Source organism: Bemisia tabaci, chromosome 8 (genome assembly GCF_918797505.1).
Source record: "Bemisia tabaci chromosome 8, PGI_BMITA_v3".
NCBI lineage: Eukaryota > Metazoa > Arthropoda > Insecta > Hemiptera > Aleyrodidae > Bemisia > Bemisia tabaci.
This window is the reverse complement of record NC_092800.1, coordinates 11918695-11932147: the sequence shown is the minus strand read 5'-3', so window position 1 is coordinate 11932147 and position 13453 is coordinate 11918695. Positions and strand designations below refer to the sequence as shown.

The following is a 13453-nucleotide window of genomic DNA, read 5'->3' as shown; positions in this document are numbered from 1 at the left end:
TCTTCATACCAATGTTTTCTTTTGCAGAAAGTGTCAAACTGGAAGAATTTGACAAAAGCGAAGTGGAAAATGTGAAAAAACTACCGCGGCCATTTTTAGAAGCAGCTAAACTCCTCCCGAAAAAGTAAGTCTGAAACTTCTACTTACTCAACATTATCTTTTCAGACTGCATACCAGTAATCTGAACAGATTGTTTCTCCACAATTCCCTAAAGTTTGAGAACAGTTTCTTGTAGTGAATTAATAATTGCCTCATATTCGGTCTCAAATGAAGTTTTATGAATTCTTAGCGTTTCTCAGATAACCCATAGTCCAGTTTCAGGGTTTAAAATTTGAATAAAAAGTGCGGGTTATCGGTGGACAAATGTGGTAGTTGTATCGAAATCCTAGCCTCTTCAAGATTCAATTTTATTAATAATACTATTTACACTCTCTGTTGATAAAACTGTCTCATTTGTTTATTTGTGAATTACAGGAATTTGTTGAAATCCAAGCACCGTGAAAGCGTCGTGGAGGTGGTAGGGATGAGTGATGATGACTGCGATAGAATGAGCACGAAGCTGCAGCCGCGTATGAAGCAAAAGAAACCAGTGAAGCAGAGAGTGACGGAGGGCGAGGCGAGGAGTCAGATGAGTCCGAGGAAGTGGAGCAGGAAGATGAAGAAGATAGCGACTCTGATGAGGATGACGATGATGATGACGATGAGAGTAGCGATGAGATGGAGCACTACAATCCTGTCCCTATGAAGGAGGGTAGCCCATTGTCCGATCACCAAGTTCCGGACATTATGTTGCGGTAAGTTGGACTATATTTTGCCGTTTAGCTGGGGGCAATTGACAGAGAACTGGACTGGTTGATCGACCTAAAAGTTAACTGTTGGATCAACATAAAATTCGATTGGTCAATCGATAGAAGATTTACCTGGTTGAGGGTTGATTGTCAAATGATTTGACTGGTTGATGGACAGACGCGGTGGCTGGCCAATCGACAGATGAATTGACCAGTCGATCAACAGATAATTCTACTTGTTGTTGGGCCAGTTGAATCAAATACAAAGGGGAGATTTATAGAGACGATTTGATCGGTTGATAGAGGAATGATTTTTGATAAATAGAAGGAAGATGCAGTCTTTCGATCGAGAGACTATATGATCGATAGATGATTCGATTGGCCCATCCAGAGTTAATTTGATCCATGGATCAAGAGATGATCGGATCCCTGGATAGGGAGATAACTAATATAGTCAATCCAGAAATGATTTGATCTGTTGAATCCTCTGTTGATAAAACAATAAGATCATCCGTCAATTAACTGGTTGATTCCTGTATTGATTGGTCGATAAATAGACACTTCAACTGGTTTCGACCGGTTGATTGGCAGACAAATTGACATTGTTAATCGTTGATGATTGGATACAGCAATTAACAAATGATTTGATTGGTTGATTGACACTTGATTTAACTGGCCATTTGCATGTTTATAGGTAGATTAGTCAAATCGGCAGCCTGGAAAAATGGTCTCTGGATCAAGGAGTTGAATTGTCTGTTGATGAAATGGTTGAATTGTGTTTTGATAGGCGTGTTACATTTCCTTCTGAGTAGATGGTTGAATTGTGGCCTAAAATTTTTGAAGAGTACTGCCAATGCAAAATGAGGAAAAAAAAAACAAGAATCTTTACATAAACACTCGAGAAATATGTCAAGCTAACCAAGTTCAAAAGTGAAAAAAGAAAAAAATGAAAATTAACAAAATAATCTTAGTACATGTGGCCCAAAATTATGTCTTTAGTTGTAACTACTTGTATGATCGCACAATTGAGTCATAAATATTTTGATTGGTTTCAACTTTCACAAACATTTCCCATACTTATAGCAAAAGTAAAATATAATTGCAGAACGCTCTAGTGTGGGAACAAAAAATAATTATAGGATTTGCAATTTTTCCCTCTTGGTCAGAGTTTAATTTGCGTCTTTTGTTTTCTGAGTGCAAAATGAATTATTCATTGACTGTCCTCACAGGCAAGGAAACTCGGCTGAAATTCTAGAGTTGGTCTCGTCAGGAGTGCGGCTCTCTCAACAGAAAAAGAAGTTTCCTCAACAGAAATCCCTCGCAAATTCACCAGAGAGGAACCTGAATGTGATGTCAGAGCTGGCAAGCTTAGTCCAAGGACCTCCTCTCCTGCCCTTTTCACTATCCGAAGGGCGGAGTTTGGATCCTGCTGATTTCCCACCGAGGTACAGTTCCAACCCTCCATTAAAATGTGTAGCTGTGAGATCTCGTCCTTTAAAACGAAAAATGAAATGATCGTTGTAGTAAAAATATAACAGGCTGATAACAGGTCTTTGTTATAAATACAATATAAAACTCTGTTCATCACAAAAAAATTAGAAATAGTCGAAGAAAACGCTTTTAAAACCTCCCTCAGTTGGAACCTAATTCGTCCAAACTACGCTTGTGTGGACAAAACCTACTTTAAATAGATGAAAATGCAAAGTTTTGACTTACAGAATGGTTTTAATGTTGAATTTTGTTTACTGCATACTTGCTTGCATCTAAGAAAATGAGAATATCATTTATTTGCTGTGTATTTTTTTGTATTCAGGGAACTTGTGGAAGAAACGCTGAGTGGTGACGAAAACGGAAGCTTATCTTCACAAGTCAGCAACAAGTCTGAAAAGAATATGGGTGATTTTGATGGTGATGATGACTCGGTTTGTGATGATGAAATTGACTTCACGACTCGAGCACAGGTGAGACATCCCAGCCTCCTATACATGCTACCAATCATTTTATTTCACCACACTCTGTGCCTGGAGTTGAAAGTTTTGATTTTTTACAGCTAAAATTCCGTAGCAGAGTACGAAGAGTGCCTCTGCCGTTGGCACAAATCAATCCTACTTGAAAATGTGAACTGATAGACTGTGGTTCAATCAACACCAATTCAATTGATACAGATTTAACCTATGGATGTAATACGTATGAATAAATCGGGAAATGAAAACACATACTGAACGACACCCAGTTGATGAACAATTAATGTAAAAACTGGTTGAATTGATCAAAAATGGAGGACATGAACCATTCAACAATGACTTAATTGATATCAGTGCTGTAATAACGCTGTAACGTATAAAACAGCACCGCAAGTCTAACCTCAAAATTACAAAAATGGCGAAGTTTTTTCTTTTTCTCTTATAATCGTCAGTTTGCATTTGAGCGGTTTTGTTCCTTAGCGATCGTTTTGTTTCCCTGTCTAGGTAAGTGTTTTTTTTATCAGGCAGAAATGCTGTCCTTTTACTGCAAAACGCAATCCATTTGTCAAGTAACGCTCTCAATGGATCCGTTCGGAACGAAAGCTTTGAATTGATATCATTTGGGATGGTGGACTTAGGATATTAACTCTTTGAATCCTGTTCTTACTAGATTTGTGAGCAAGCACTGCGGAGGCACAATGTCCTGGACCAGATGGTTTATCCTCATCAGCAGCTACCCAACAGGCCTGACGCAATGTCATTCCTCCATGGCAACCCGAACAACAAAATCATCCTACCGAGGGATGATTCCGTCAAGTTCCATTTAGAGGATGTGTGTAAGCCAGGGAGCACTTTGCTGTGGGATCTACTGCAAGACGATAAAATTGTAAGTCCTCTCGCACACTCACTAATAGCATAACAATGGTGAAACTCCAAAACCTTAAATTCCGGTTCGCAACATTGCAGATCTCCTGCCTATTTCTAGTTTTTAAATGGAGAACCACTCAACGTCAATTCTTAAAAACTTCAGTGATGTTTCTTCTCGATTGGAAGTGTGTTCTAAAATAACTTCAAGAAATGATGTTGATTTAGTCTCCATCAAAAACACTGCTAACAAGATACGTGGTTAGGGAGTTTCACTGTCGATAATTGATTCCAAGTTTTTACACCTTAATGTTTCTTTAAAAACATCATTTTTTTTTGTAATAAGTCTTAATTTTGTGAGGGTCCTCCCAGTTTTGTGTAGGATGACACTAATTATGAAGTCAAATTTCTATCATGAAATCTGGAGAAAAATAACAAAAAAATATGTATCACTGACTGGTAATTTTCACCCAGCTCAAATTATCCTTGTATTTGTCTCCTTTGTTGGTTAGGATTAAGACCTAACCTTTTTTGAGATTTGTTTGCAGTAAGAACCATTTTAAGAGAGGTTAAGAGGGTACCAAAGCGCTAAGTTGTCCATAAGTAACAGTTTTGTTTTACAGAACTTCTAAACAAGTACAGATTTTTAGGTATCCTTCACAAAAAAGATGCAAACTGAATTGTACTGCATAATCTAGAATTTTGATACTTTTATTCAAAAGTTATCCTAACATTAGAATTGTAACACTGGAAATAGTGGCACATTCTTCTGAGGTCCTAATTTTATAAGTCTGGAGGTAGTTACAACTGCTTATAAGACAAGCCAAAACGCAAAAAAAAATAAAAATAAATAATAACTAAGAAACTTATTAGCTAAGCCATTTTTTACGGTAATCAAGAATTTATGGTTTTGATAGGCCTATCATGGAAGTCAATGTATTTAAATCAAATCGATTTATAGCTTTACATGCACTCTCAATCATCTCTTTTTTACAAAAAATATTTTTTTGAAATTATATGAAAGATACATGTTTCTATATTCCAGACCAAAAGACCAAGCAATGCAAAGAAATATGGCAAGGTTAGAACCTCGCCTAATTTCCGCTGTTTTGTATTAGTGTTAATATTATTTTTTCCTTGCTCATCGCCTTCAATCAATTTTGTTACAGGTCCATCTGGGTGAAGGCCTAGCTTTAGAAGCTGAGAAGGCACTTTGCAACCTAGTTTGTTACAATACTGAAAAGTTAATTCGAATGAAATTCATTGAAGGCTGTCTAGAAAATCTAGAAGCCAACAGGTAATTCCGTTGCCTTTTTCTAACTATTTGAACCATAACAAAATATAGTAACACCATTAATTGTTTCAATAACTGTTGCCAAAATTAACAAAAGTTCTTGATCCAAAAACTGATAGTTTTATTCTTGCTGCACTTTGATTCACATTACATATTTTTTATACTGAAGCAAAAGTTTTTAAAAGATTCAATATGAAATCATAAGATCATCCACTTATCCAGTGAGCTATCAAAGTGGTGATTAAAGACAAATATTATCTTTTCTAACTCAACCGTTGTGGAATTCGATCCATATGTAACTAAAAACTCCAATTTCAGTCATCGAAAATAAAACCTTTAAATGCTAAATATTCTCGTTTGACGAAAATATCTACGAACTTTGCATTCTTATTGTTTTAAAAGAGTGAATAACTTCTTATTGTCAGATTTGATTTTCCTAAATATTTTGGAAAAACGAGTTTATGATAATTTAAAATATGACCGCCCACAGGAAAAGAAACCTCAGTCCTTGAAGGCTGACTTCACATGAGAGAGATTTTTCTCAAGTTGTATTGTTGTAAGATTGAGAAATTTTAGTGAACAGTGCTCCTAAATTATAATTTGTTGCACCCTTGTCTTCATCTTGTAGATTCCAAATTCGGCATGCAAGAGCTCCCAGGTGGCTGGCTGGCATCTCATGTCGCCTCCCTAAAACATTTAACTCTAACCTCTGCGGGTAAAAAATCTCTATGCAGTGGTTTTAATCAATCAATTTACCCTTCTCGGCGTTAATGTCCCTTCTCCTGTGGATAGTCATTAGTGAGAAAAATTAGACTAATTTTGTTCACCATAACAACTCGGAACACCTTGTAATAATCGCATTTCCTTCAGATTGAGTTCTGTTAAGAAAGCGAGGCTTATTTCTTCTATTTGTTTCATTTTCTGCAAAATCTGGCAATGTTATCATTAATTTACGGGAAAATTATACTGCTCTTGGAGCATGTTACAGGGAAAGTGTAACACTTGTTAACAGAATTTCTAACCTCGTTTCTAGCTTCTCTGCTCTCATTGGTCAAGAAAAAGTGACGCAAATAATACAAAATCTTTGACTGACTGCAATTTTGCGGCGAATAAAATACGTCTATTTATAATGAGACTGTAGGCGTCTAATTCACGAGTTTCTTTTTTTAGGTCGGTTGTGATATCTCTACGCTTATTACCAAAGTTATTTGCATCTTTCACCCACTCGAGAGGTGCAAACCCCTTATCCTCCAACACAATAGTTTTGTGGGCTCTGCGCAACCATGCTCTATTTGATAAGTTCTTCAATAATCTGATCACATACACACAAGCACGCAAAAAACAAAAAGAACAGCAAGCAACTCAGCCAGACCCTCCTCCTTTCTACTCTCACACTGTCCATGTCCAAGTTCGACTACAGTTCCTCACTCATGCATTTTCCTCATTGTGTCTACCGCGATTCATCAGGTAAGATATTCTGAGTCCCTAATGATTCATCTCATTTTTTTAGTTCTCTGTTTTAGTGTAATATTGATGATTTTTAAAAGCACACATTCTCATTCGTTTTCTTTTGAATTCACTCATGATCAAAATAATGGATTTAGTCATGATTTCAGTCACAATTAATTGAAGTATATCAATCATTAATGAAAGAGTTAGCATAATACACATTGCAACAGGATGTTTACCATCAGTAAAAACTAGTGAAACCAGAAAGCGCTAGGAAAGATGTCATCAGGAAAAACCAAGAAAATATCGGGGAATTCTGAATGCAAAAGCATTTTTCAATCACATGTTGTAGTGTAGAAATTGCAAAATTGAAACTTTTGACTTAACTCATTAAATATGCTGTTTTGTAAAATCAAGCAAGTTTCAATTTATTTGGACAAAAAAGCAGGATATTTCATTTAAATTATCAAGAAAATTCAAAATAAAATTTTAGTTGACACCCTATGCAATGTGCATGTTTTAGCAAGGAATTCATTTATTCAAACTGAATTGGATAAATTTAAAGGTGGGCCCATCATCAGAGTCAAATAATATTATGAATAAAAATATATGTATAAACATGAATTTGAGCAGCATGCATGTTCGTAATCTACGACCGATTGATCCTCATTACACGGTCTATGATCCAGGTTTGACATCGGAGGAGAACGCAATAGCGTATTTCCTTCAGAAAATAAATAAAAATATCATCACAATATATTATAAATGAAATATGTCTGTATGAATGAAAACAAGACACAGAATTACAGCAATGTAAGTGTCATAATTAATTTTGTTGAAAATTTTTGGTGAATGATGCCTTGAATGTGTGAGAGATAAAATTCTTGACTTCATGATGTACATTTTATTTTTTGTCTGCAATTACAGATTAAGTATAGAACAAATAGATATTCTTTGGAATTGGCTAGCAACAGATGAAGAGTGCTCCGATGAACTTTTCAACTGGTTACTGAAGCAGTTCCGAATGAAAGATCCTGCAGATTCCCACGCTTTGTCTTACGAAACACTCCTCCATCTCTACACAAATAAGTTGCCAACTTTAAGTCCGTACACTATATCGATGACTGCATTGAGGCTATACCAGCATTTGTGCGATCTAATGACTTCACCAAACCACCCAGACAGAGTAAGTTTTCTCTTGTTAACACACCTGTCATTTTTGTGTACTTTTTCAATACTTTTTAATTGTTATCGGATCAGTACACTGAACTAAACCGTAAACTCGTAGTGTGCACAACTACAGTAAGACCTCGAATTATCGGATCGCAATTTAACGGATTGATCCTCCGGTCTCTTCAGCGGGACCGACTAGCGCGATTTAACGGATTCGGCCTCCGGTCCTGTGAAATCCAATAAATCGAGGTCTTACTGTACCAGCGTTAAGTTTCAGTGTGAGATTATAACAACTTAGTCAAACGCGGCTGAGGCATGCTGACCTAACACTTTGAACCAAAAAAGGCAGTCTAAAAATTGCATAAATTAACCCATTTTTTTTCATCATTAAGTTGCAGAAAAACAATAATTGTAATAATAATGAAGTGGTGGACAAAGTTCACTAAACCATTTTTTTCAAGGTTCAACAGTCAAAAGTCAAAGGACAAGAGAAGAACTTTTGAAATTTTGTGTAAAGCGGGTAAGAAGAATAAATATGGTTAACGGGCAAGTGCATGAAAATGTGGAAACTTGAAGGATCCTGCACACCTGCTTTAAAGTAGTCGAAAGTAAATCTGTTGAGATTAACAACTAAGTATAGAATGAAAAACAACTTAATCAGCCAAAATACACATAATAAAAGAACAACTTAATTTGGGGAAAAGGCTTCAAAAGAAGAACAAAGGATAAACAAAACCCGGAACGTTTCAAAATAGTTATAATTTCATTTTCAACTTCGACCGTGACCGAGACACCCAGTCTCGCTCTCACAATAACAGCGTAGCAACGGCTCTTTTTTATTTTTAATTTATTTTCCGGTTGAAAATGAAATTGTAACTATTTTAAAACGTTCCGGGTTTTGTTTATCCTTTGTTTCCTTTTTTTGCAGCCTTTATCCCAAATTAAGTTGTTCTTTTACTAAGTATAGAATTTATTAACGTTTAATTTGATAGCAACCAATCACTTAGTTGGAGCTTTATTTTTTACAGGCATTCAGTGATAAGCAAGAAGGCTCAACAAGTACTAAAAGCAGTGATGCTGTTGCCTTAACCCACATTTGGAAAATTGCTCTAAGAGCTTATAATACAGGTAACAATCAAATTTTATTTGCATTTTTTCTCCGCCCATTTCCAATGGCATCAACGAAACAAAACACGAATGATTGCGCAGTGACGGCGACTGATGGCGACCGATGGCATAAAAAAAGACGACTAATAAATTGAGGAGTAACTTGTTGAAGATCTTCCTGAATATTAAAGATTTTTTAATGAAAAAAGAATAATGAATTTTAAAAATATCAATACTCATAGTAATACTCATAATAATAAAATGATTCAGGAACAGTCATAAATAGTTCTGTTCATCTCATCCATCCTAGCGCAAACTTCTTTGGTAATTTTGCAAGTTTTTACTCAAGTGCGTTCTGTAGATTCCACTTGAAATATTGTTTTCCACAAATTTTGCCTTCTTATAGGCTGTTTACTCAATGAAGAATGTTGTTTGTCAAATTTTCAGATGTAAGCATGGCAGCCATTCAGTATTTGAATAATTACTACATGGTGAGCAGACAACTCTCTAGAGAAGAGGAATTTATCAATAACTGCATGTCTCATTTGAGTGAGGCAACTTCAGATTTAAGGAGTAATGAAGAATCTAGTCTGCAATGCATCCAGCGTGCATTGCTTCTATTAATGACTCATCTCGGAACTTTCAGAAAAAGGTTTGGGCACCAATATATTTTTTTTTTCAATGCACCATGTTTTGAGTTCGATTGATAGATAACAGATTATGGTGGCTCTTCAATACTTTAAAGAATAATTCAAAAGTCAATAGGTCAATGGATAATTTCTAAATTTAATCTATGGATTCTATGGCATTTCTTGAGAATCCAAGAACAAAACATTTGACTGTACTGCGTCAGATATTGGTGCACAAAATTTGACCAGGAAACACTTTGAAATAACTGGTCCGAGTGAAAGTTGCTAATCGCTCTTCGATTTGTGATATTCACCTGAACTGTGCTTTTAGAGTGATTTCTAAGTTTCCTCAGTCACATTTTGTGCTGTAATGCCTGAAGTACTACAGTGAGATGTGCTGCTCGAAAATTGTAGAAATTTCCTAATATCCAGAAATTATTAATTGATCGAACGATTACAAAATCTCCAAAGTGCTAAAAAAAAACCACCTTACTCGATGACCTAAATTGCAAAAATGAATTCAAGTTTTAAAATACCATTCGTGTCATCTGTTTTCTCTTGAAAGTCCCTGTTTTTACTCATTAATGGAAGGTTTTGTTTGTGAGATGGTAGCTCCTCTGACGCTATGTCATATCTTCATTTCCACTTGAGCCGCAGAAAGCATAGAGTTATTGAGAGATGAGGGCTCACATAGAATTGTGATACGCCCTTTTGTCAGAGAAGCTACTAGTTATAAGTTTCTTTGCTTAGAGCTTCCATGTTTAATCATTCGATCATTGAGCTTCATCATTTCTATTTTTCCAAAATTGGAGCTGCATCACTGCTTCATTTTCAAGTAGATTGTTAGAAGAATTCAAGGAATAATAATCGAAAGTCTAAATTTTTTACCCATGCTTGGATTTACTTTAACATATTAAAAGAGAATGTCAATTATGAAGAATTTAAATTTTTCCTAATAGTAGGTTGAGTAAAATCCTCCAGGTTTTGAAATCAAAAGAAGAAAGAGGCCGCTCTACAAGAAGCCATGACAAAAATATGCAATTTTTGATCATTACAAAAAACTATCTGCTTTCTTAATCCTCTGCGTTCTTGCAAAATCGTTCGGATTCTAATGTCATATTTTTGTGCATGTGTCTTTGCAGATATGCGTATCATCTAAGAAGATGGTATCTAGAAGGTTGTAATGTGAGTAACCAAATTATCGGCAAGGATTCGATGCCGTTAAAAATTGTTGTTCAATGTGCTGGGAGCACAGAGAAAATCACTCTTCACCTATTCTCAACCGACTACGTTGCAGAACTTAGGGCAGAAATAGGGAAGATTTGGCAGTGTGTGATGTCATCAAATGACAATAGTGATAAAAATGTAAGTATTCTCACATATTTGAGAAATGTTTTTAACTATCTTACTTTTTTTGTGCGAAAAATTCTGAATTATTTCAAATTAATTTTTTCAAGTCTTGTCCAATCTCTATCCCTGTCATACATGATGATTATATTCTATAAGTCAGGGTCGCCACAGTCAGGGAATATCGGGAAGTGTTAGGGAAAATTACGAAAGTAACAGGGAAAAATTTTCAAGTCACCTTTATTTGCTTTTTAGAATAGGTTTGACGTTTGGAACAATAAATTTCGCCCAAAAACTGTTTCAAATTATTTCTTTTTAACCATCTGGCACATCTTCAGTTGTCTTGGAATTTTACCAAAATGTGTTGGGGAAATTTATTTTCTAAATTCTGGGGCAACCCTGACAGGTTTGACTCACTTTTTTCCTGTAAAATCCTTCTCTGCTTTAATTGCTGCTTCTGATAACGACTTTTTATTCATTGACAGAGCTCATCAAATATAGATGGTTTGATTCGAATGATTACCCAAGGTCAAGAACTTACCACTGATTTTGATGAGAAAACCTTGCAAGATGTTGGCTTTAAAGATGGTCAAGTAAGTACTTTCGTTTTTTCCATGTTACCTGTAACTATTGAACTATAGTCCCACCGAAAAAATATTTTTGTACGACTGAAGATAGTCACGTTGCTACCTCCAGAATTCGGACAAATTACATCAAAAAGCTCATCGCTGTTATGGGAACAACTTTAAAATTCATGGACTTGAATGCTGTCTGGTGACTCGTTCGCGCAGAGGGAACTCATACACTAGCATAAATTCAGTTAATTTAGGTCGTTGAAATTGTGGGTCAAGTTACTCTGGTAGCTTATTTTACATGACAGCACTAGGGCCCCTGTAAAATGAGCTAGGTCCAGGGGCTAGGTTTTTTCTCCTTCTTTCTTTTTTAGCATAAGTCACCAAGATTCCAATAGTCATGGCTCATTGATCAAGAATATATTCACAGATTTAAAGAGTATCAGTTCTATTTTTCATAATTAAATTTTGTATCCTTGACCATGTCGTTTTTTTTTTGTTTTTTTTTTCATTTCTCTGATCTTGAAATGCCATGTAAATCAGGTAAAATCAGCCTTTCCATCAAATAATCATGTTATACATGGACAAACCAGCTCGTAAATTCTGCCTCTGCCGTCACCTGAGAGTAGCACCGGTTGTCAAGGAAATGTCGGTTGCCGTATGCATGTAGCGCCATCTGTCAGTAATTGTAGAGTCGAAAAAGGAAGAATGTAAAACTGGTTGGACTAGCCTGCTCGTCTACACTGTGTTGCCTATGCGAATTGCAAAGAATGGCGATGGGTGAAAAATAAACTTATCTTGCTAATCAATATTGATAAAAATCAGCAATTATTACCTTTAATATGTCCTCAACTCATTGCTGTCGAGAGATTTTAAATTTAAGCTGCTGTTTTTTGCATTGATACAATTTTTAAGTCGTATTATTTTTTTCGTCCTCAGATGCTCTTCATCTCTCTTGGAAACAGCCGATGTAAGAAAAGGTCGGATGTTGACGGAAACACTTTTCTTACAGCATCATCGAATTTACCCCCTCCGCCCAAAGATTGTCTTCCTACACTGTTACTTCTTTTGCCGCATAATTTCGAACAACTGTTTCAACTGATGGAGACTCTAAGTCGAATGAAAACAACCGTCAAAGGCGGTGTAAGTATGAATTTTGTCAAACACAGTAAAATTGGAGAATGCAGAAGAGTTCGGGATGGAAAATTTGCAAGAATCCGAAATTTGATGGATTTCATTTTTTAGTAGAAGCCAGTGAGTGAACTTAGCAGGAGGATATCATTGGTTTTGAAAAATCATGGGAGGGGATATGACCAAATGGCCTAAACTGCGGAAATACTCGTGTTTAAATGGGAAATGCTACCGGCACAACGACAATGCGTTTTCGCTTGCCAGTCAACAAATTCTCAAAATATCCTGTCGGTCAAAGTTAAGTGGCAAATTCTGCCCAATCGATTCAAATCCTCAACTATTCACGCAATCATTTCATTAATTCAATGGAAAATAATCTTAAGTTCTCTGTTTTGTCCTCAGCACCATATGCCTCACACGAAAGCTCAAGTATTATCGCGGAGAGTTTGGGATATATTGATGCTTATCCCAACCAACCCAACTCTTTTATCAGGTTTCCAAAACCTTGAATCAAGGTCTGCGGATGATACTACATCAAATGATATCCGTCTGACCCAACTTCTCGACCCAGCTAGTCCCCATAAGCTTATGTATTCACTTCGGATCGTCGAATCTCTTTGTCATCCTCAGCTCATCAACACCAAACATCATGTGAGTGTCATCAATCTCTTTTACCTCGATTTTTCTTGAAATTAATTTCATTTGAAAAGGGATAAGTTTCTGTCATCGTTGGACTGGGCTTCGAAAAACATTTTTATAGGACCATCCTGTATTTTGAATTTTCAATTTGTGCAGCAATGTTTTACAGTTGAATTTCTTACTGGTGAACCGTCTCAATGATACTAATAATGTCACCTACCCGTCCATAAATTGTCAATTTTTGTGAAGTTATTGCATGAACCTCTGTATTCAAAGCTCATGAACATCATCATTGCTGTTCATTGCACCAATTTTATCTGACTTAAATCGTTTTTGTCTGATAATGGTTTGATAGAGAGGAAAAAATGTTTTGTCCACTTAGATCAAGCTCTAGACTTAAGATGAAACTAAGCAAGGTGTAGAAGTGAGGCTAGAAGGTGATGGGAGACCAAAGAACAGTCAATTAACCAGCATGCCTCTTGGGTTTTTTTCAGTT

General features: G+C 36.0%; 1 protein-coding gene across 1 annotated transcript in view; it reads left to right on the top strand.

Moving 5' to 3' along the window:
- Window positions 1–13453, top strand: part of LOC109033797 (ubiquitinyl hydrolase 1 puf) — a 48278-nt gene that overhangs the window by 9203 nt on the left and 25622 nt on the right. The window contains 15 exon segments of the mRNA XM_072303349.1: window positions 28–124; window positions 475–619; window positions 622–794; window positions 2018–2233; window positions 2602–2749; window positions 3423–3638; window positions 4786–4913; window positions 6081–6377; window positions 7287–7545; window positions 8561–8660; window positions 9087–9291; window positions 10411–10633; window positions 11101–11208; window positions 12127–12330; window positions 12721–12969. Coding sequence (XP_072159450.1) covers window positions 28–124; window positions 475–619; window positions 622–794; window positions 2018–2233; window positions 2602–2749; window positions 3423–3638; window positions 4786–4913; window positions 6081–6377; window positions 7287–7545; window positions 8561–8660; window positions 9087–9291; window positions 10411–10633; window positions 11101–11208; window positions 12127–12330; window positions 12721–12969 — 2768 coding nt within the window.